We start from the raw sequence: 22,270 nt of genomic DNA, 5'->3' as shown, positions 1-22,270 counted from the left end.
ATATTTTCTTTGTTCGTCTCGACTTGTTGAGTAGTTCCGTCGAACGTCTGACAGTCGGATCTGGGGTGGCTTGCGGTCCCGCAGGGACGGACTCTTTTTCTTCGGTGACGGCGCCGCTCGACTAACATGCGTTTGTGGCGTGTTCGTTTGGCTTCAAGTCGGGAGGCCTTTTTTTTCTCCCGACTAGTCCCCTTGGTAAGGCATATGAGTAGGTAAGTAGGTAATGCTGTTGTGGACGGGAAGTGTAGTCGATATAAAACGGGCATGGCGCCCTCCGAGCTAAAACATCCTAACATTCCCCCCCACGAGGGTTGAGACAAAGAACAAAAAAGGTGGCGGCGTGACGGGGCGGCTCTTTGGAATGGCGGCAGGCTGGACGATGGATGGACGACGACCTGATGGGTTTAGCCAAACGTTGCTTCCCCCCTGAACTAAGCGGGAGCGAGTGGAAGATGGCACGATGGCAACGGGAGGGCGAGAGTCTCTTTCGGCGTGGTTTTGAGGCGGCTTGTTGGTAGCACCATCTTGGATCAGCATCAGTAAGTATCTAGCAAGCGATCTAAGGAATAGCATCTTCAGCGTGGGCGGCTGGCGCACTCTGAGGAGGGTCTGAGAAGACGGAGAGAGAGCCCGGCGGCCGACTTCAGCCTGGTGTTCGTAGACTATGTTGGTGAGGTGTGTTCGTAGAGGGGCGAAGCTTTGGTTTTGGCGCCGTGATGTCTGTATACTTGTCCTGGATAGGGGATCGATTGTTCTAGAAGATGGTGCCTAGTTCCCGTTACTGGAGGCTGATCAGCAGTTTCAAACTAGACTACGATTGGGTGGTTGTTGTTTCTCAGTATTGTTCCCGTTGCCCTTTGCCCCTGAAGCCGTTGATTCTGTTGCCATCCCGGCCCCTGAATTCGTGTGGTCAAGTGCGGTGCTATATCGTGAGACTACAGGTCAGAGGTTTAGGGGAAACGGTAGTGCTTAGGTAGGGAAGGTGACTTTGGATCAGCGTTGGGGGTTCTTTACCTGGCTTGCATGATTTGGGATTGCGGTTGGTTGGTGGGAGATCTGAATTACTTCAACGGCGGTTGGATCTTATAGCAGACGTGGGTTTGGCTGAACCTCTACATCCTTGATACCGGTGTCGATAGCTATATTGCTATCTGCTGCCATTGAATCCAGCTGTCGTGGACTGGGCGGGTTTAAGGTATCTGTCCGGACTGGTTTTGGAGGAGGAGCGAGACGACTCCGGTATTGTGAATGCCTGTAATATCATCGGCGTCCCGTGAGACTCTGTGTTACGAATGGGCCGAAGTTCCCTCTATAAAATGTCAGATCTGTCTCACGTGTGGAAGTGTAGCCAGTGTTTGCTCTATGTGGTATCCAAGGCCTGTATAATATATAGAGAGTGCATTGTAAGAGAGTACTGCCCTGCAAGTGCTGTTTATTCCATGTGGAATATATCACAAGAGCTAATGAACGCTGTTAAAGGAGATCTAGAAATGGTCGGTTTGAATATCTTTCAAGTTCTTATGAAAACCGAAAAGACCACAAGAATCCTAGAACAGATTTAACAATACTCCCGGACTCCGGTCACCGGCCGACGGCACGAGAGGTTGGAGGAAATGACGATTTTGCGACAGGACCTCTAACTCACCAGCCTGTTGTTGAATACTGTAGAACACAAGCATCATCGCTGGCACTCCGGTTATCATTGGCACTCATCCCCAGGAGCAAAATGGCTGTGAGTGTGGCAAAATCTCGTTGCCTGTCCCGGCAAGGAGAAGTGAAAGGTGTGCCTGGGTCTCTTCTCCTTCCAATCCTGTCACCTAGTGAGTTGTGGGAAACGCGGTTGAGGGGTACAGGAGAAGTCCGTCAAGAGGAGTCCAGTGTTCCTTGGGAGACGTTATGGGTATCGCGTGACCTTTCGGCTGGTGTCCTATAGAGACGAGTTTCTTTGCCCACTCCTTGTTGTGACTTCATGTTCAGTGTCCCTATGGTTCCAGGTGCGCTTGTGCTGAGTCATACGGAGGGAAAGCTCTCCATTATACATCAAGTATCTTACCAAAAGCATGTATGGAAGAATTGGGATATAGTTTGGAGAGACCGAGGCTAGATAAGGCATACATTGGTCCGAGGAGGGTGTTTGGAGAGTGAGGAAATTCATGCAGACTTGGAATGATGTAGTCGAGGCGCATGAACATCTCGGACCGCTGTAGAAGCCGGCAACATGGCTGCGAAAGATTCTTGTCCCCAAGAGCATCAGCATGAAACCTATTCTGGAGACCGCGAATTGAGGGAACATGCCGTGAATGTCTAACTACACAGGACATGAGAAAGCAAACCCAGAGTCCCTTTTCAATGAGCATGAAAGTTGAGGATGAAGAAGAAGAGAAAGGCGTAGCCGGCGACGAACTCCTGGGTCTATTCGACAGTATGCCGATAGTAGAAGAGACCGGGGTCAAACAGACGAATCATGCTGTTCAAACATCCAGGAAGGTGTTTTATGCGCGACCCGCTGTCCAGTCAGACCTCAGGATAGTTGAGCTGTAACATGCTTCTTCTGACTTCGTCACACGACGGTATGAGAAGTACAAGTCTGCCAGGCTTTATAGATATAAATTTACGATGTTCTTGAAAAAATATGAGGAATTTCTGAGGATGACTCCTCAATCGCGAGTCTGGCCTTTGAAATGCTGCTAACATGTATATCGTTGATGTCCGGGAGCATCACGGCCACCTTTTATTCTCCCTTGGCGTAATCAGTCATCAAGCCTCGGGCCCTCTTTGAAGAGCCTTGGATGTGAGACAGTTTAAAGTGGGAATAAAACTCTAGTTTTCACTTGCGATGATGTGTGGATATCTCATGTTCCGTCTTCTCGGGATGGTCCCGCCGGCCTCAATACAGTCACCCTCACGAAGATAGCCTCTACTACGGGAAACCCAGGGCCGCTGGCCTGGCTACCGGGCATCTTTCTCAAGTCGTCAAATTGGTGTTTCATTGGAATGCCGAGATGAAAAGGAAGCAAATCATGAAATGTGAGCTGCCTGTGGCATTATGTAGGGCTACCAACTTCGAACTTGCGTTATTTGCCGAAACCAGGCATTACCTTCCTCCACTAGGCCATAGACACTTCAGGCGCTGCTCATGACGTGTTTTGCAGTTCGATTGTCTATGAAGGCTTCGAGCAATTCTCTTCGGTGATTCAGGTCCCAACCTAGAATACTTGAATGGAATATATGCTCACCTAACACCCGCCCACCCACAGTTATTGTGAGCCATTCTAAGCCCAGATTTCCTGCAGCGAATTGTCGTTTCAGTGCTCTTGTTTTCATCATTGATTCTTTCTTCCAAGAATATGGTGCATATACTTATTCTATGTCTCAATCGATGGATAAATATGCCTTCCGGACGTGCTCTCCGTTTATTACCTCTGCCGTGAATCTCGATGCGACGTCGATGACTCGGTCAGGTTGCACTAGCGGGATACAAAGGTATGGATGATATATCAGTTGATCTATGATATTTCTCTTTCAATCATCTGAAAGTAACTTCACTCCTCTGTCCTCCTTCAGGACCAGGTTCAGCCTGAGACCTGGTGACGACCGTATGACACAACCAATCTTGGAACAGAAACTGAACAATACACACGAACAAACCGTGAAGCAAGTTGAAAGTCTCATTAGAAGTGTGGTGGTAAGTCGAGTTTCAGATGTTTGTGAATGAATAGCCGGCCAAACAAACACTCTGGAGCGGTTGATGAAGCTGTCGATGAGCGAGCTTCACGTCCGAAACCGCGAAGTACAAGATGTGCACACTACGGTTCAACATAATGCCAGACAAAGCGATGGAAACTAAGAGAGTAGCAGAAGGAGGGTGTATTATGAGAAGAGAGAAATTCTCTCTCAAAGCTACCTCAACATTAAGGTAATGTCACCGCCTCACTGTGACATCCAATTTCTGGCACAGGATTGAGTTGTGGACCCCTCGCGGGTAACAGTGGAAACCTGCAGGGACCCCCACCATCGGCGGGGCGTGGGTGAGGTGAAGTCAAAGCCGTTTTTTTTTGCCGGGCGGTAACGTCTGGCAGAACTTTTTACGCTCCAAACTTTTTGGATGAGATCCTGGCAGCGATCACAGAATGCGCTCTGCGACATGAGAACGCCCTAAGAAAAAAAGAAAACATCGCCAATTTCCATGATAATTTAATATTTCACTTTCTCAACGAACTGGTCTGCGATTGAACGGAAACATCCTACACAATGACCAAGACGGCGAGCGCAAAGCGCAAGCGCGCCGAGAGAGAGGCCCTCAAGGCCGCCGAGTCCAACAAGCGCGCAAAATCCTCCCACGACGCCTCGGCCGACGGTAGCAACTCCCCGGACTCGAACGATGTCGCCGACGCCGCCACAGGCTCCAATGGCACTAGACTGCCCAAGATCCTGCTGGAGAAGAAGCTCTTTGTCGAGAACTCGACCGGCAAGGACCGTGTTCGCGAAGCGAAGCTGTACGACCTCCTCAGCAGCGAGAACGAGACGGACCGCCTCGAGGCCGCTGGCGCCATCATCTCTAGCCTTCTCGACGACGAGGGCGTAACGGAGGCGTGTCTGACCAGACATCTCGATTGGCGACTGTTCCGTGGTCTTGCCAGCGGCAGAGCGGCGTCGAGGTTGGGCTACAGCGTCGTCTTGACCGAGATCCTCAGCCAGCTCCTCGGCCCGCCCAGGAACTTGTGCCGCGACAAGTACCCTGGTCTGACGTTTGATAAAGTGCTGGAGATGTTGATGGAGAGGACGCGTTTCGGAGGAAACATCTCAGGACAGGAGGAGCGAGACCTGTACTTTGGACAGCTGTTCGGGCTCGAGTGCTTCGTGCGCGCGAGGATCCTGTTTCTCGAAGAGGAGGGCCCCGACAGGTGGAACGAGATTCTCAGACTGCTCGTCAAGCTGGGCGGCAAGAAGATTTGGCTGCGACCGCAGTGCGGATGGGTCGTTGCGCAGGCCTTGGCGCAGCTGGACCGTCCCCGTGTCGAGATGGTGCTGCAGCAGCTGGTCGAGCTCGGCTGGGCCAAGACCCCCGAGGGTGTCGGCATCTGGCTTGTCGCATTTGAACAGTGCCCTGAGTTGACTACCGGCGACAAGGCGAAGCACCACCACCCCCTTTCTTCGAGAAACCTGGGCGAGCTGGCGGGCATCCTGAAGGAGAGCGGGCAGGATGACGTGGAGAAGCAGCAGAAGCAGCAGCAGCAACAACAACAGCAATCGAGGAGGGGCAACTATGTCAAGAACAAGCAGGCCAACTGGACGCCGCAACTGCACTTCGTATGGGACCTGATTGTGCGGCACTTCCTGCGCAAGGGTCCTGCAGGTGTCGATGAGTTCAGATCTTTCTGGAAGCGAGTTGTTGATGGTGAGTATCGAAAGGTTGCAGCTTTTCCACGCGCCGAGCTAATCGAGGCATTGCAGACAACTTCTTCGCCAAGACCGCCACTGAGGGACAAAAGTTCAGGGGCTTCCTAGTGTTCCAGAAGATGCTCCAGAGCTACGCCGATATCGACGACCTCCTCGACGTGCTCTTCAGCAGGAACCTGATGACATGCCTCATCAACCAGGCATCGCAGGAGGATCGCTTCCTTCACCGGGCAGCTTTGAAGACTTTGAAGGTCGTTGAGGAGACTTCTGCGGCGCATCCTGAGGCCACTGGCATCATTCTCGACAACCTGATTAACAACAACGGACTGTATCGATTCGATGTCATGACCAAGAGCAAGACGGTAGACAAGATTCTTCAGCATGTGAAAGCCGATACTGGCGAGGATGTCATCCAGGTTCTTAGCGGACCTGTCATGAAGACTTCTACGACATCGTGCGTCGAATCCCCTTCCTCGCAGAATGACTTGTGCTTGATGCTGACTTTCACACAGAAAGGATATTAACTCGGTTAAGCTCGACCTCCGCGTTTACATTGAATACATCTTCCGCCTGACTACCTCGGCACCGGAACCTGCGCTTCAGGAGCTGACATCTCTCGCCTATGCCAAGCCCATATGGATCCCGGAGAACGCAAACTCGCTAGTAACGGAGCTGAGCAGGAGCCGACTTCAGTCAGCCTTTGCAAAGCTCTCTCGCAAAGCTGAGGACGCCAACTACCTGTGCACGGCAGTGCAGTCGATCAACCCAGACTACATTCGTATGGAGGGAGAGATGAAGAAGGAGGTTCACGCAGCACGGAAGCGGTTGGAGAAACTCATGAAAAAGAGTGCCTCCGCTAGCGAGAGCTCGACGGACGAGATCAAGATTTCACAGGGCTTGGCGCTGCTCCACGCCATTGCCATCTTCCAGCTCTATAACGAGGAGCCGGATGCGTTCCAGCTTTTGAGCGATCTCAAGGAGTACCAGACTCGCCTGCAGACGGACGAGGAGGGTGCTGCTGAGTTCTTGGTCGAGATCTTACTTTCACTCGTCTCTCAGCAGTCGTCGCTTCCACGCGAAATTTCGCAGCGGGTGTTTGGCTACTTTACTAGCAGAGTTTCTCCCAAGGCGCTGGAGCTATTGCTGGACGTCCTTTCCGCCGACGAGAGCGCCAAGGGGCAGCAGTCGCTCTTTGACGTCGACGCCGATGATATGGATCTTGAAGACATGGAAGAGGACGAGGAAGACGAGTCCGACGATGAGGCCGGTTCTGACGCTGAGGTGGACTCCAACGTCGAATTCGATGCTCTTGACGCCGGCGATGATGAGGAGAACGACGATGACGAAGGAGAATCTGGATCGGACGAAGAGGCAGACGACGAGGAAGCACAGAACCTCGCAGACCTCGACGACGCTCTCGGCCAAATTCTCAACAGCCACCGCCTCGACAAGGACGAAGACGCAGAGTCATCGGACAACGACTCGGACATGGGCGACGACGACATGCTGGAGCTGGACGGCAAGCTGGCCGAGGTCTTCAAGCAGCGTCAAAAGGCGGCGCCGAGCAAGAAGAAGGAGCGCAAGGCCGCCAAGGAGTCCGTCGTCAACTTTAAGAGGCGCGTGCTGGACCTGCTCGAGATCTTTGTGCGCAACGAGGCGGGTAGCCCGACGACGCTGGCGATCTTGCAGCCGCTGCTGCAGCTCGTCCGCACGTCGACCATTAAGACGCTCTCTGACCGGGCTTTTGAGCTGGTCAAGGACTACCAGAAGCGCGCGCGCAAGGCGAGGTCCGGTGGTGGCGGCAAGTCGACGGAGGACAGCAAGTTTGAGGAGGCGGTCGAGGTCCTGAAGGGCGTCTATGCTGAGCTCAAGGCCGGCGAGACAAAGTCTCACGCAAAGGCCGCTGTGCCTGCCTGCCTGATCGCTGCTTCTGGCGTGTTCCACGCTGGCAAGGGAGACCGGGCTGCCGTTGATGCCATTGTTGGGGATGTGGAGGAGGCAACGGCGACGCAGCTGGAAATGAAGAAGGCCTGGGACGAGTGGTGCAGGAACCAGGAGGCTCTGAAGAAGAAGGCGGCCGGCGGTGCTGGAAAGAGTACATAGATGAGGGAGAAAGGCTCAGATGGGGTCTAGTAGATTTTTATCTGATACAAAAGCTTTTGTTTCTGGCGCATGGGAATGGGATGGGAACAAAGATCTGGATTTGTGTCACGTCGAAAATAAAAGCATTGACCTCATGAGGCACAGGGAAGATTCTGGGCTCACGGTCTTGAGTATATTTAATACATAGAGCCCAACTTCCACAATTCATACAGATTTCGCAGATCATCATATTTTCTTTTCTCGCTTCTTCATACTTTCTACTCACCTTGAATTGGCTTGCCTTTTCAACTTATCTTCTACATGTCAATTTGATCCCTACTCACCCAGCTCCTTTAAATAGGAGAACACCAACCAATGATTTTTTTTGTTTTTGACCTTACAAACTCGACCCAGAGTAAGCCCAGCAGACAATATCATGCCATATACCAAAAGGAAACTCTTCAAAACTTGACATCCCAAACTCCACCCTGGCGCTTGGGGTCGTTCCTAACAGGAATTTCACCAGCCCCTGAGCTTGCACCAACTTGGACGATTGTGGCATCACCTGGGCTAAATTCATACACTTCAACAGCTCGAGCCGTTCCAGTCTCATCCCCATGCCAGGTAGCTCTACGGCTCGACAACGTAGCAGGGGTAGGCAGGTGGAAGTCGGGGTTCCCGTCTCTGCGCAGCCTGGCAAGAGTACCATCGTCCCTGCTCACCAATAAGCCGAAAGTGACCCAGTCAACCTGGGGAGGCTCCCTTGTATCATCACCACCCAGATTCCCAGAAGCTTCTCCATGCGTCGACTCACCACTAGAAGAGGTGCTCTGGCTGGCTGGCTCGGGTGGCGGGCTGCCTGCTTCGGATTCGGTCTCTCGGTCCCAGAAAGAAAGGTCATTGGGCGGGCCCTCATGGGCAAGGGAGTCTGTAGAATGAGACCATCTAGACTGGTTCCCATCATGACTACTAGAAGGCAAGCCCTGACTGGGTGAGGCCGAGGCTGGATCCGGGTTGCGGGCTCTCAGAGCACCTGTTGCGGCCTCGACCTCTCTAAGCCATTGAGAGACGCCGATCTGGGTTTGGTCAAATGCGAGCGAGTCTTCAGACGGAGACGAAATGGAGCCTGAGCCGTCCAGCTCTGAGTTCTCGCCGAGACCTACCGTGGCGTCCCCTGTAAGCTGGCGATAGCTCAGCAAGGAGGTGGAAGATGATGCCAGAGAGCCTTCGCTAGATAGAGGCAAGGGGGATACATAGTCCGGAGCTTGGTCAGCCACTAACCGTTGCTGAGCCCTGCACAGCAGAGAGGCGAAGCAGCTAAAAGTATACATTTTGGAAGTAGTGTGGGTTGTGCTAGTATGCTCCTGAGCGCGTATTTGGATACGTATTTGGATTTGCGGCAAGGTAGTTTGGAGGTGTGTGATGAAGTTGGGTGTGAGTATAATGGGTTCAGAGACTTGGACAATGGATCATCTCTTTTTAAGCTCATCCTTTCAGGCAAGAAACCGCCTTGGGTAGTTAGCAACCACCTTGGGTCGTTCTGCTTGAACAATGTATAGGAGGGAACAAGGACATTGTTATCTGTCTAGTTGAAGGAAGTGTTTACTTCACAGCCAACTAACAAGCACTCTATACGTTTACTAGTGATACTATTCAGCCTTATTAGTTTAGGAAATAGATGATTGTGCCGAGTCATACTAAGTTCCCTTTCTACAGCACATGTTGGTCGTCATGTCTTTGTTCTTTCCCAAGACTGGTTCTGGTCATTATAGAACTACCATGACTTTAGCCCTACTTGAATGATACACAACTTCAACAAGAGCGTAACTTAATGTCAGGAGGGTCTATTTGGATCCAAGCTGGAATGACAACGGAAGAAAAGGCCCACCGGCTTACAATGTAGACTGGAAATTAAAATTCAGAAGAGCTCACCTTTTGCGAAGATCTCTGTATTATCCTTTAATTTTGAATGCTAGATATCATTAGCTTGGTCTTGGATTAGAACCCTTTAATTGAGCTTTTCCCGGAATAACACCCCTTTAGACCGTCCAGCCGCACCACCAGCAACATCAGTTTTGTGGTCCAACACCCGGGCGGGCAGACGGCCGGTGATACCGTCAAGGTCGGAGCCGCTATACCTTCTCGTCCGCGAAGGCGTGGCTGTCATGCCGCAGATATCCTCAGATCATCTTAGAGAAGCCAATCATGTTGCCATCCAATGTATCGGTTAAGAGCCACGAGTACAATAATACAGTTTTCGACGCAAATCGACCTTCCTGACTTGCCCATTTTTACCGCGAGTCCTGGCAACCATGATGGAACCGTGGGAGTATAAAGTCAGCAGTCTCCTTCACGCATAGAAATTATAGGCTTTCTCCTTTATATCTCCACGTTCCATCCAAAAGCCGAGGTTTCTCAAGTCACCACCACCTATACAAAGTCACCAAAATGCATCTTATAACACCCTTCACGGCCATACTCGGCCTCCTCATCGCAGCCAGCGCAGCTTCCCCCATCCAAAAAGACAAAGTCTCTATCCCGGCGGACGTATCCGATGACCATTCTTCAGCGATGACCGTTCCAATCGTAAGTCGAAAACCTGCAGCCTCTTGCCGGTACCGACAAAAGTACTTCGACAAGACACGTTTTGCGCATGAACACAGAAGCTAACAAACTCCACCACAGGACGTACGAAAAGCTGCTCTAATTCCATGTTCCCTCCGAGGATCTGTTTAGCTAACAAAAACCACAGGGACAATGCTTCTTCCGCTGCACCCCAGCGCTGATTATCGCTGTCACGTGGAACTCATGCATCAAGGATTGCATGGCGCCGAAATTGTCAAAATACCAAGGCAGAGTCGAAGATCGCGAGTGGCAGTGAATTGATTATGGAAGAATTTTGAGATTTTGTACGGATGGACTGCGGTGTAACGCTAGGCTGGTGGACTATTATCACGACTTACTTACTACTGGATGAACATATCAATTACCTGTAGACGTCAACTTGGTCGAATCAATCTCCCAACACGCCGAGTCTCCGGTTAGAGCGAGACCATCAATGGCATAACAGTTGTAAAGTACATGAAGCTTCACATAGTCAGTGAACAAAGTGAACCATGATGTGTCTCCCCATATCTGTTCCGGGAGAAAGACGTGGTGTCTGTTTAGGAAAGTTTCATTCTCTCTCACCTTTGATTGCCTCCGAGAAGATGGTATGCCAGTGCCCTAGGCAGGCAACAAATTTTCCTAAACTAGGCTACAAGGGATTTTGGACATAAATTCACACTTTTGGCACTGTTACGACGCCGTTCCGTTGGCGTTGCAGGTGCAGCCTTGGGCCGATTTGTCCATGTCAGGGGTAATAGTTCACGATTACTAACACGGTCAACTGCTCGATGCCAAGATCTTTGGCAGCACAGTACACCCAGAGGAAAAGAAAAGAATGCTATCTATCCATACTGAGTGAACATAAGGCTGAGAATCTCGCCAAAATTTGTCCTGCTCCCACGTGGTGCTTCCAGGTCGATCTCGGGTTCACCATCCCGCGGTGTGGCTAGACCGTTCTTCTTGGAAGAAACACGAACACATCTCCATCCACTAACACTTGAGTTTGTCACACATCTTGCAACTTAACGTGAAACACTTAGGAAAGCCATGCCTCCATGGTCAATCAACATGAATTCGCTTACCAAAGTAGATCACAGTCTCGTCCTTTACATCTACAACCGCCCTCAGCACTAACTCACCTCAAGTCCCAAGGCAACTCTCTCTCTTCACTTTGATCTCCTCGCATACCCGTCCAACTGTCCAACAGCATTCACAAGCCTCAGCAATTTCCACGATCCCAAACCAAGTACCCAAGCCGCCGTTCTAATCAAGCACCCCACTGGGCCGGTCGATTATCCCAGTACCCATCAGCATTCGGATACGCCCGCAAACAGGCATAGAAACTAAAATCTGTCGTATCCGCCGGCCCGCCCTGTCTGATATTCGGCGAGAAATGCGCCCCAATCTTCGATCTACACAAGGGACAGCGAAACTCCGCCGCCCACGTCTCCTCCGTCTCGTCACGCCCGTCGCGTGCCCCGCGGAGGTCCCGCAGCGCCAGCCAGCTCTTGAGGCACTTGCGCCCCACGTACTGCGAGCAGCAGGGCAGCATCACGGGCTCGTGATTCGGGTACTCGTCCCACTCGGACATGCAGATATTGCAGTTTGGCGAGCCGTCGGCGACGGCCGCCGCGGGCAGCACGGCGTACATCATCGTCCTGGCGTCCGCCGACCGGTTCCGCGACCTCATGTCCGCGAGCGCAATTGCCGTGTTGCGGTTGATTGTCTCAAAGTGATGGAGGCCCGTGTCAAGCATCATGCCGAGCCTGTCGGTCGGTCGGGTGCTGGACGGAAGGATGGGCCAGTGGTGCTCGACCCAGTAGACGCACTCCTGGATGAGGTCGGCGCCGGGGAGATCGGGGTCAAGGGTCAGGTACGCCGGGTGCGAGGCGTGGTCCTCGTAGTGCGGATTCGGCCACGGATTGAGCACGGCGAGCAGGGCGCCGCCAATATACATCATGATCTGCTCGTCTAGGCCGGCGTCTAGGGCGAGGAAGTTGTACAGCCAGGCGAGGAAGTGGTAGCGCCGCCACACGGCGCGGCTCCAGTCTTCTTTGCCCAGCCAGGGCATCCTGTGGGAGTGCCAGTACGCGCTCGATGGGTGTTTCTGGGACTCGTCCGAGCCCCTCTCTGAGATGGCGTTGCGGGCTCGCTTCGCTCTCTCCAGGAGCTTGTGTAGGCGGCGTTCGTAGGTGTCTCTGCTCAACGCCACGAACGCCATCTGGTGACCGGGAAAGTCGCGCTTATCGTTGTGCAAATTCTCCAGGTTGATCGCCCTCTCGGTCGGCCCAGTGGTAAGTTCCCACACTTCCTCATCCTCATCGAAAGCTTGTCCCCGAATCTCCTCGGCAAAGACCTCGAGAGTTCCAGCTTCATCGGTTCTGTACGCCATATCCTCGAGGATATGAGCTGCTTCGTTCTTCCTTATGGCAAACGCAGGGTTTACGCGCCACACCTCGTCCATGGGCTTGCAGTCGCAGTGGAATACGTTATTCCCAATGTGTGTCCGCAACAGCTTGCACCAGATCTCTGGCCAAGCGGACGAGATCTCCATTTCCCACTCGCGGCTCTCGGCTTCCACGGGGAAAGGTTTCGATAGCATCGTCAAGGACAGTCTGAGTAGCTGGCGGAGGTAATTCTCGCGGTAGATTATGAATTTGTGAGTCGGGATGGCCTCCAAATAGACCCCTGGGCCCGGGAGCCTAATGGTTCTGGGGATTGATTGCATTACTTCGTCGGGGCTGTCGTAGTACGCATCGACGTCGCCGGTACAGAAGTAGCATTCTCCGTCCATTATCTGAACCAAGACTCCTCGACAGAGCCCGTTTATGCAATCCGTTGCGTGCAGATGAGCGCATCGGATCAAGTTGTAGACCCAATGGATATGCTTTCTGTGCGGTACTTCTTGAAAATCATGTTGAGTGTTCTCTCTGAAGACGTTATCTTCTTCTTTCACCAGATGATGGCCATCGATTCTTCTATCCGGCAAAGGGTGTGTTTGTTTTTCGCCATCATGTAGCGTATATCCAGGTGGTTTCGTGCAATAATACCTGCGCCATAAGATGATACACATATTGGATACGGTGTCTCTTCGATGCTATTCAAACCTGCTCAGAGGCAGGTGACGTTGTTGTCGAATCGATGACTTTTCTATGCGCTTGGGGTTGATAGTGTCTATTTGACCCGTCGCAAAGCTAACAGGGAAGGTTTCATTTATTGTTATTCATCCGCTCAACACTCTTCCAATACTCCAACTAAAGTTGGCAACTAAACGAGGGTTGAAAGAAACGCTTCTGCTCGAAGCAGCTGCTCTCGCTGTGCCCCCAGCCGAATGGGACAAGGGCCGCTTGTTGACGACGAAGGCAAACAAAGCCTCGAATGTGTATCAATTGTCAGAGTTCGTCAAAGGCCATTTTCCCTTGTCACATGGATTCGCAGGAAAGACGCCACTGGATGAAGCCCTTGCATTTTTCCATTGTACTCCTTGAGCCCATTGTCCTCAATTGCTCCGACAGAGTATTGAAAACCACCCCTCTGGCGACTTCATGTCGTTCGCTCTTTACTTTATTTAGAATTTCAGGAAACGTCTCGAAATCCCGAAATAGGACGAAGAGGATCCGGGAGGTCATGGTGTCCAAGTGCTGCGGATTAAGAGGAATGAAGAGCCAGGCCCCGAGTCACCGACCACTGGTGTACAAAGTGAGATGGGCCGTCATAAGTACGCAGGTGCCTTTCGGGTGCGAACTGGAGCACCAGCCTATCCTCTCGAAGCTGCGCGACGTCCCACTAAGGATACTTGGGTTCGTCTCCTAGCTTGAACTCCCACGTGCTGACCCAAGTAACCTCGGCAGAATTTCCAGTGACAAGATATCGGAAAGCCCCAGCTGATTCTCGCCATGCACCGTATAGTTTCATTACACGGAGTGCCGGTATCTTCTTCGCGACCCTGCCATCTTGGGAAAGAAGAGTGTTGAAGAGCTCGGGCTTCTTGCGGGAGGAAATATCCTGGGATATCATCGTCAGAGCACGCAGTCGCTGCCATGGCAGAGGCGATATAGGTACGCATACTCTGCTCGTGCAGGCGGCAAAGAAGTGTATGGCATCAACGATGTTGCAGATGACAAGCTCCTCTAGATCGAGACTGCGAATGAACAGAGTTCCGACCAAGCCTAGCCGGACTGATAGGCGCCAATTGTAGAGCATTTGTAGATCGCCGTGCTCGAAGATGTGGATTTTTGATAACAGTGGTTTCTCTCGATATGACCAGATTGCCAGCATGGTCGTCAATTCTATATTAGAAATTAGAGAATCTTCCATAGAATGCGAAGAGATGGGGTAGAAGACGGGCTGGCTTTCACTACTATATCATTGTCTGAAGAGTTTTGTTCCCGTGTATTAAGATGCCTCCATGGTTGGAAGTGAATTGTGCGCAATCCCGGTAGATGCCCTGACAGAGTTGCTGCAAAGGGGGTTGATTGTATTCTGCGCATGTTTCTACGCAGAATGGTAAACCCAGTGACGCAGTTGACGTAGGGAAGACTGAAATCTCCAGGGCCAATAGGGGCAAACACGTATCGCTGCTGTTGCTGCCAGTATTCCAAGAGCCCTTCTACTCCGCACGAATTGCCGACATCGTTTGGCGAAGAGGCACTGATCTCCAAGTTGATACTTGGGTATGTTGGTTCGCCAACTGAATCGACATCCTTCTAGGCTTCGAGAATACAGAAAAGGATCAAGATGTTGATGGCGAAGCATCCGCGGTTCGCTGCGATCTCTTCATGAGTCTGACGTCTCGAACGATTCTTGATGCAATGGTCAACTCGATTTTGAACCAGATGTGTTTAACATAGCTTTGTCGCCAGTACTTGTTGTGTAATATCTTGGCCAGGTTTTCCAGCGACTGATCATCCGAACCGACTTGGAGGACCCGAAAGTTTCTTGGCTCGATGGCGTTTTGCCAGTCCCTACAAATGCCTGCAAACCTTCCAGGGACGTATTCGAGAATCTTGCCTCTGATCTCCTGGGGTAGGTCGCTCCATTGGGCCTCGCTTTTAAATGTATTCATGTCGTTTGGTAGGATACTTTTGATAGGATATTTGGGCGCACTTGTTGTCAGACAGGCACAATGGGGAAAATCGAGTATGTTTGGCTCCAAGTCAAATTTTCTGGGCAAGTTACCGCCGAATGGTCATGGAATCTGAGGAAGGGCGATACCTCGGCTCAAAAGGGACCAGCAAATAAAGAGGAAAGGGAGAGAAAGAAGCAGAGAGAAAAGGAGAGGAAGGTAAGGTATCCACTTGGAATCTCGACTCCTTCCTCCCGTCCTTCGCCTTCACCTTCACCTTCACCTTCACCTTCACCTTCACCTTCACCTTCACCTTCACCTTCACCTTCACCTTCACCTTCACCTTCACCTTCACCGTCACCTTCACCTCACCCGGCCTCTATCTTTTCCTGCCTTTCAATCCCGTTGCTACCTACCTTAGCCAGCTACTGGGTACTCCCCAACACACCTCGGGTCGAATGATTACAAGAGAAAGTGCACTTTCTCATCAAAACCTCCTTTGAGGACTGTATCTTGCCCCATTCTGGGTAGGAAACACAGTCCAAGGCTTTTTGTGCTCCCTTGACCTCATCGTACATTTGCTGACTTTGTACCACAGCTCGCATGCTAAGCAGTCGTGCAAAACATCCATCAGTACCACCAAGAAAGTTAACGACAATCCGCGAGCAGTGTCTGATCGACTGGCCAACCATCGTGAAGATGCGCTGGAGATGGACAGAAGCCGTCAAACGACAGACCTCGACGATGTGGAAAGCTTACCTCAGCTGAGGTACTCAGCATCCGCCTTACATAAGACATCAAACCCACACAATTAAGGGAGCGAGATCTGGATCAGTCTAGGCCTAACGAGGATTGGTGCGATTCGTGAAGGCGACAGAATCCCTGCCCGCAGAGGTCGGAACCTTCTCCTTTCAGTCAGGGCCCTCTTTGCAGATGCACCAGGAGGGCGGGATCCCCTGACGCCTGCGACCCTTTTGCCTTTGCTTTGCTGCTGCTTCCCACCCCCGGCCGAAGCAGAGGCCAGAAAAAAAAAAGATACCTTGTCCACGGGAAATTCCACCTCATCCAGAATCTCCCCCAGAGAGACCACATTTCCCATTCGCAATCTTGTGGGAGAAAAAATTCCTCTTCTCCTCTGCAGAGACTCGACAGATTCCTACCGGACGGGATACTGTCAATTCGAGACGACGAGTCAGGAGGATACTAGGGAAGGAAAACCACGAGGTACGTGGTTGTTGTTGCTTAGCTGGCAGCTCGCTCCATGCCATCAGTTGTTCCCCACGTTGAGACGAAGCTAACAACACCTGGCATCTAGCCACAGCTGCGCTTTCTCGATCCCGATACTCCTTTACCTTCCGGCCATTGCGCGCCGCCTTCCCATTCCATCAGAACTCGACTGGACTCGGCAACGACAAGATGAAGTTCAGCAGCATCCTGTCCGTTGGCCTTTTGGTCGTCTCGCCCCTGGCTGCGGCCTGGAGCAAGGAGGGTACGAGCATCGCCATCCTGTCTTGTCTCCGTTGCGCACCGTTGGCTAACGTGTGAAAAACAATAGATCGTGAGATTTTCCGTATCCGCGATGAGATCAAGGCCCACGAGGCCAACCCCGAACAGACCTTCTACGACCTCCTCGGCGTCAAGAACAGCGCTTCTATCGACGAGATCACCAAGGCCTACCGCAAGATCTCCCGCACTCTCCACCCTGATAAAGTTCGCCAGCAGCTCATCGCCGAGCGCACCAAGGCTAAGAAGAAGGAGAAGAAGACTCCCGGCGTCAATGTCTCCAAGGCTCCTACTCAGAAGGAGATCAAGGCCGCTGTCAAGATTGCCTCTGAGCGCCAGGCCCGCCTCGGTCTCGTGCGCAACATCATCAGTGGTCCCGATCGCGACCGCTACGACCATTTCCTGAAGAATGGCTTCCCGGCCTGGAAGGGCACCAATTACTATTACAATCGGTACCGCCCTGGTCTGGGCACTGTGCTCTTCGGTGTCTTCCTTGTGGCTGGAGGTGCCTTCCACTACATCGCTCTGTACATGTCCTGGAAGCGCCAGAAGGACTTTGTCGAGCGCTACATCAAGTTCGCACGCAATGCTGCTTGGGGAGACAACCTGAGTATTCCTGGCATCGACGACACCCCCGCCCCTGCTCCTGCTGCCCCCGCCGCCGACGATGAGGAGGGCCCCCAGCTGCCCAGAAACCGCAAGGAAAGACGTATGCAGGAACAAATGGCTCGCAGAGAGGCCGCTAAGGAGCGCGGAGGCCGATCCCGCAAGCCCGCTCCCGCCGCTCGCAGCACCAGCGGCAGCGGTACCGCCACCCCCCGCGAGACGGTTGCGCAGACCGGTCAGACCGGCCCCACCGGCTCCAAGAAGCGCGTTGTCGCCGAGAATGGCAAGATTCTTGTGGTTGATTCCCTCGGAGACGTCTACCTTGAGGAGCAGGATGAGGATGGCAACACCGAGCAGTACCTCCTTGACGTAAGTGCCCAAAATGCAAGCTAAAGCTTGTCAACCTACCGCGACACGAGGTCTGCGAACGATGCTAACTCAAAGCAGCCCAACGAACTGCCTCAACCCACCATCCGTGACACCGCGCTCGTCCGCCTCCCCATCTGGGCCTACAACCGCACTGTCGGCCGCGCCCTCGGCAAGAACACTACTGAGCTGGAGATCGACACCGAGGACCTGGACTCTGATGACGGCGAGATTCAACACACCCCCAGCTCTGACTCTGCCGCTGATGACTTTGAGCTCTTGGAGAAATCGACCGATTCTTTGGGCAAGGCCAAGGCTTCCGGTGCGCAGACTGGAGGCAAGACCAACAAGCGCAAGAACAAGAAGCGTTGAGGCATTGGTTCAAGATCTGGTTGATGTATAGAGCTTCACGGCGGGCCTCTTCGAACCCTCTGACGGGTTTTGCGACCTTGATTGGTCTTGAGGATCAGACAAGCGACCCAGAGGTGCATGATGCGTCATGAAGCTGCAGCCAGTCTCGTCGTTAACGTAGATTATTCATCAATGCAAATTCTCGTACGAATTGTAAAGTACAATAGGAAGGCCACAATCTGTTGAAGGTGTCAGTGTGCTGCATCGTGTCTAGTGCATTGTGCATTGGGGGATGAGGTTTGTTGAGTATGTGTGTGTGTGTACTTCACAACAGGCCGTGACAGATACATCATACGGGCACACTTGTTTCCATTCCATTTCTTCACACCATCGAGCACCGGAGGAAAGGCCCAATGCGGTTAATGTTTCCCGTCAAACATGTCGCGACCCTGCGCAAGTGCGTGAGGCCGTTTCCTGCCCCTCTGCACCTCATAACTCTGTTCCGTCCCTTCCTATGGCATCATGGCTGCATGATGATTTGTTGGCACAGAAGATCAAGTGTCGCTCGGTGGTTCGTCCGCTTCATGTAGCGGCGATAGGCTTTTGCAGCACTCAACTTACACCAACACCAACACCAACAACAACCCTCGATGATGTTTCTTTGGTATCCATCACAGCCAGTCAGCCAGTCAGCCAGTCAGTAAAAAGCACAGCGGTAGTCTTGACTCGACCTTGTTCAAGATCCAAAATCATCAGTCCACCTCTCCTATCTTTTGCGTCTATATCCGTACCTCACAACCAAATGTTTCCATCCACCACAACCACCACAATCCAGCCTCTCAACTGTCGGCCTGAAACATAGGAGATCCTATGCCAAAAACAGACCACTTGTGCCTAGCTTATACCCAAAAGAAACTAAACCCGCAAGCCAAGCGCCCACCCCGCTCTTCTATGATCTACGGCGACGACCAGGGCTCGAGCGCGCCGCACAGCAACCACGCAACCCAACGCTCGAGCCGCATGGTCGCCCGTTTCCGAGCCGGTTCCAGCTTCGCAGCCCCATTGACCTGATGATTCCTTGCCCTCACCTCTTCTTACCACGCTTTAGCGTCTGTTCGCCAGAGACGCCATTTGAACCGCTAGATGGAAACCCTATCTCAATCAAGACGCTACTTGCGTTTTTCCTACGCTTCTGACTGGCGAATATGTCGCTGACTTCAAGTTGGCTTCAAGGCCGTTCCCTGTCGACCTCTTAGGTAGAACCCAAGGTTGCCTCCCACCCCTCAGAGGCTCATAGCTAACGGAGCAGTCCAGGAACCTTCGCCAGCTTCGTCCCACCATTGATCTCGTCTCCTCAAATACACATACACACACATGGATCACTCCCCAACACATGAGCCGCGTTCCCAAGATCCTCGAGGGCGTCGGAGATTGTATTCGGACCTCTTTGGACGAGCGTTTAGTGACGATGGTCCCGCCCGCTACCTTCGTCTAGACTCGTGTGTTCAGGTCGCCCGGCTCTCCACACCCGGGACACTAAGCTATTCTTAAGACTGGCTCGTACATCGAGATATGAAGCTACCCCTAAACCTATCTGCCACTTCGGTTGAGACGTTCCTGATATGTATATCGGGTAGCCCCTCCCTTGACCCTGACGGGTCCATCTCTCTTCCCGTCGTCCGCTCTCTATATCGTCTTGCCCGGTCTTGTCCCGTCGACTCGGATCACACTCTGCACATCCCATTCTACCAAGCTGTAAACCGACGGTCGAATGTCACCCTCGTCATGACGCTCACGTGAAGGAGAAAAGAAAGAATACTGCCTACCAAGGGAATACCCGTGGATGCTTCGATCCCATCATGGAGGATCGCAGCGGGCAAGTGCTGGCCGTGGCGGTCCTCTTCTTCATATTATGTTGGATCGCCGTCGGCCTGCGCATATACTGCCGTGGATGGATTACACGATCGCTCGGCACCGATGACAAGATGATGATCGCCCTCATGGTACTTCCCTACGAGACATCACACAACAAGTAAGAAGTACACACTCGCTGACTCTCTTGGCAGCTCATCTTCACCATCTACCTCATCACTCAGATTCAAGGAGTTCGATATGGAACAGGCCGACATAGAACCGATCTCACCCGGGAACACAATCGGGACGCTCTCATGGTATGCTCTTCTCGGAGGCTCTTTGAGTGCAAATGAGTGCTACCAGTAGAATCGCGACTAACACCCTCTCTAGTACTGGTACATCTGCGAACTGCTTTACATTATATCAACCTGCCTTCTCAAGATATCTGTCGGCTACTTTCTCATCCGCGTGTCCATCCGCCGAAGCCACATCTGGATCCTTCGCATTCTCATGATCGGCACGGTGCTTTTCGGCTCGACATACTTCTTCATGGTCATGTTCCAATGTCGGCCAATCCAGACATTTTGGGAGGAATCGCCACGCACAGAAGGAAAGTGCTTCAGCAATCGTGTGGTTGTCATCATGACCTTCACGGCCTCGATTATCAACTGCCTTGCCGACTGGGCCTTTGGTATTCTCCCCTTGTTCATCGTCTGGTCGCTTTCCCTCCCCAAGCGCACCCGGCTCCTTGCGTTTGGCATCCTCTCATTTGCTGCCATCGGGTCTGCCGCAACCGTGGCAAGATCCGTGTACATACCAACCCTCCTCGACGGCGACGACTTCCTATGGGCGACTACCGATGTAGCTCTGTGGAGCACCGTCGAGCCCGGCATCGGCATCACTGCCGCGTCGCTCGCCACCCTTCGCCCTCTGTGGCAACTCGTATGGTACCGCGCGGGCATGCGGTCTCAGGCGCCTCGCGCAATAGCATGGCGAGAACGGTTCAAGGGGCAGCCGAGTTATGTCCGCAGCGACGGCTCAGACCCTCGTCACCCACGACACCCTGTGCCAGACGACGCACCCCTGGAAGAGATCGAGGCTGATATCCGGGCCGAGTTTGAGGCGGAAGTGCCCCGCATCGCTCGATCCCAAGATGGCTACAGCTCATCGGCACCGACGAGACGGAGCGGCTTGAGTAAGGACTTCAATCTCGCATATGAGAGAGAGAGGCGAGACGAAGATGTGGAGTCCCTGGTGGTCCCCCGCGACGACGGTGATGGTGGGCAATGGCTCTGTCCATCACCCCGCGAAGTAAGACACTTTTCTCCTGCCACTACCCCTTCATCAAACCAAACCCAGACTAATAATTGCGCAACAGGATGATAATTCGTTTGAGCTCGAAGACGGCCTTCACCTGACACCGAAAGTGAGATCACCCGCGCCGACCGTGAATTGGTGTTCACCACGCATGTCCGCCATATCGATGGGCTTCGGCTCCTTCAACCGAGAGAACCGCGACTCGACTCACTCAGCCCTCACACTCGGCGTCAACAACTACGACGGCGCAAACCCCACGAGCAACCGAGCGAGCAGACTAAGCAGGCTGAGCAGCGTCAGCAACGTTCACGATAACCACAACAACAGCAACCGGGCGAGCAGACTAAGCACCCTCAATAGTCCAGGCCACCACTACCGAGACAGCAGGATGACCGTGGAAACATACACGAACACGACGAACCCGCGCCACAGCAGCAGGTTCGACAACCGCTACAGCCGGACGACGCGAGCCAGCAGCCACTACACGCGCGGCTCGCAGTTCCTAGCGCCGCCCTCGCCTGGCGACTTCCCCATGCCTAGCCCGCCTCCAAGTACATGGCAGGTCAACGTCCCCGGGGGCATGGACTCGGCGCAGTGGCTTTCGTCTAGGATGGCGGAACATCCGGGCCATCCTAGCAAGAAGCGGTAGACAAGACCTACCTGAAGGGGTTACCTGCCTACTTTACCACATTCTCATCACCACTAGACAAAAAAACTTAACATTACCTAATTATCGACGACGAAGAACAACTGCATATACCCGGCGTACAGGATACCACCACCACCATTGAAATTTCGGAAACAGGGGGAAATGGACGAGAGCATAGTGACTCGTGTAGACGGGGGGGAAACACCAAGCTAGGAGTCTTGTTCATGAGAGGCAAACTACTTCGAGGAAGGAGCAAAAGACGGCACTATGCAAAAGGCCAGAGAATAGTACGGCACATGATGTATGATATATAGAACTGACTTACCTGCCAAGGTATCTCAATAATTTGATTTAAATTACTTGAAAGAATTTGGAATACCTGTACGAGGACGTTACCACTAATGTACCCGGGTACTTACACCTAAATAAACGACAGGTTCTCAGCGGGAATCCATAGTGAAATTAAATGC

General features: G+C 52.6%; 8 protein-coding genes across 8 annotated transcripts; 4 read left to right on the top strand and 4 right to left on the bottom strand.

The window, feature by feature from the left end:
* Nucleotides 1–4,251: 4,251 nt before the first annotated feature.
* Nucleotides 4,252–7,503, top strand: CCOS01_12158 (DNA polymerase phi; the record flags this gene model as incomplete). The annotated part of the gene is made up of 3 exons (XM_060460307.1): nucleotides 4,252–5,398; nucleotides 5,455–5,854; nucleotides 5,913–7,503. 3 exons carry the CDS (start codon nucleotides 4,252–4,254, stop codon nucleotides 7,501–7,503), a joined length of 3,138 nt encoding a protein of 1,045 aa, XP_060309250.1.
* A 440-nt stretch (nucleotides 7,504–7,943) lies between these two features.
* Nucleotides 7,944–8,813, bottom strand: CCOS01_12157 (uncharacterized protein; the record flags this gene model as incomplete). The annotated part of the gene is made up of 1 exon (XM_060460306.1): nucleotides 7,944–8,813. The coding sequence occupies one exon, from the start codon at nucleotides 8,811–8,813 to the stop codon at nucleotides 7,944–7,946; it is 870 nt and encodes a 289-aa protein (XP_060309249.1).
* Nucleotides 8,814–9,930: 1,117 nt separating this feature from the next.
* On the top strand, nucleotides 9,931–10,363 carry CCOS01_12156 (uncharacterized protein; the record flags this gene model as incomplete). The annotated part of the gene is made up of 2 exons (XM_060460305.1): nucleotides 9,931–10,068; nucleotides 10,235–10,363. 2 exons carry the CDS (start codon nucleotides 9,931–9,933, stop codon nucleotides 10,361–10,363), a joined length of 267 nt encoding a protein of 88 aa, XP_060309248.1.
* Nucleotides 10,364–11,356: 993 nt separating this feature from the next.
* Nucleotides 11,357–12,883, bottom strand: CCOS01_12155 (uncharacterized protein; the record flags this gene model as incomplete). The annotated part of the gene is made up of 1 exon (XM_060460304.1): nucleotides 11,357–12,883. One exon carries the CDS (start codon nucleotides 12,881–12,883, stop codon nucleotides 11,357–11,359), a length of 1,527 nt encoding a protein of 508 aa, XP_060309247.1.
* A 992-nt stretch (nucleotides 12,884–13,875) lies between these two features.
* CCOS01_12154 (uncharacterized protein) lies at nucleotides 13,876–14,367 on the bottom strand (the record flags this gene model as incomplete). The annotated part of the gene is made up of 2 exons (XM_060460303.1): nucleotides 13,876–14,094; nucleotides 14,158–14,367. 2 exons carry the CDS (start codon nucleotides 14,365–14,367, stop codon nucleotides 13,876–13,878), a joined length of 429 nt encoding a protein of 142 aa, XP_060309246.1.
* Nucleotides 14,368–14,821: 454 nt separating this feature from the next.
* Nucleotides 14,822–15,154, bottom strand: CCOS01_12153 (uncharacterized protein; the record flags this gene model as incomplete). The annotated part of the gene is made up of 1 exon (XM_060460302.1): nucleotides 14,822–15,154. One exon carries the CDS (start codon nucleotides 15,152–15,154, stop codon nucleotides 14,822–14,824), a length of 333 nt encoding a protein of 110 aa, XP_060309245.1.
* Nucleotides 15,155–16,570: 1,416 nt separating this feature from the next.
* CCOS01_12152 (DnaJ domain-containing protein) lies at nucleotides 16,571–18,001 on the top strand (the record flags this gene model as incomplete). Its single annotated transcript, XM_060460301.1, has 3 exons — nucleotides 16,571–16,643; nucleotides 16,710–17,632; nucleotides 17,711–18,001. 3 exons carry the CDS (start codon nucleotides 16,571–16,573, stop codon nucleotides 17,999–18,001), a joined length of 1,287 nt encoding a protein of 428 aa, XP_060309244.1.
* A 1,838-nt stretch (nucleotides 18,002–19,839) lies between these two features.
* On the top strand, nucleotides 19,840–21,800 carry CCOS01_12151 (uncharacterized protein; the record flags this gene model as incomplete). Its single annotated transcript, XM_060460300.1, has 4 exons — nucleotides 19,840–19,983; nucleotides 20,047–20,151; nucleotides 20,225–21,145; nucleotides 21,213–21,800. 4 exons carry the CDS (start codon nucleotides 19,840–19,842, stop codon nucleotides 21,798–21,800), a joined length of 1,758 nt encoding a protein of 585 aa, XP_060309243.1.
* Nucleotides 21,801–22,270: the final 470 nt, after the last annotated feature.

The sequence above is a fragment of the Colletotrichum costaricense genome, assembly GCF_030867565.1.
Source record: "Colletotrichum costaricense strain IMI 309622 chromosome Unknown Scaffold_14.1, whole genome shotgun sequence".
NCBI lineage: Eukaryota > Fungi > Ascomycota > Sordariomycetes > Glomerellales > Glomerellaceae > Colletotrichum > Colletotrichum costaricense.
The sequence above is the reverse complement of the archived record's forward strand: the minus strand, read 5'-3'. Positions and strand labels throughout refer to the sequence as shown.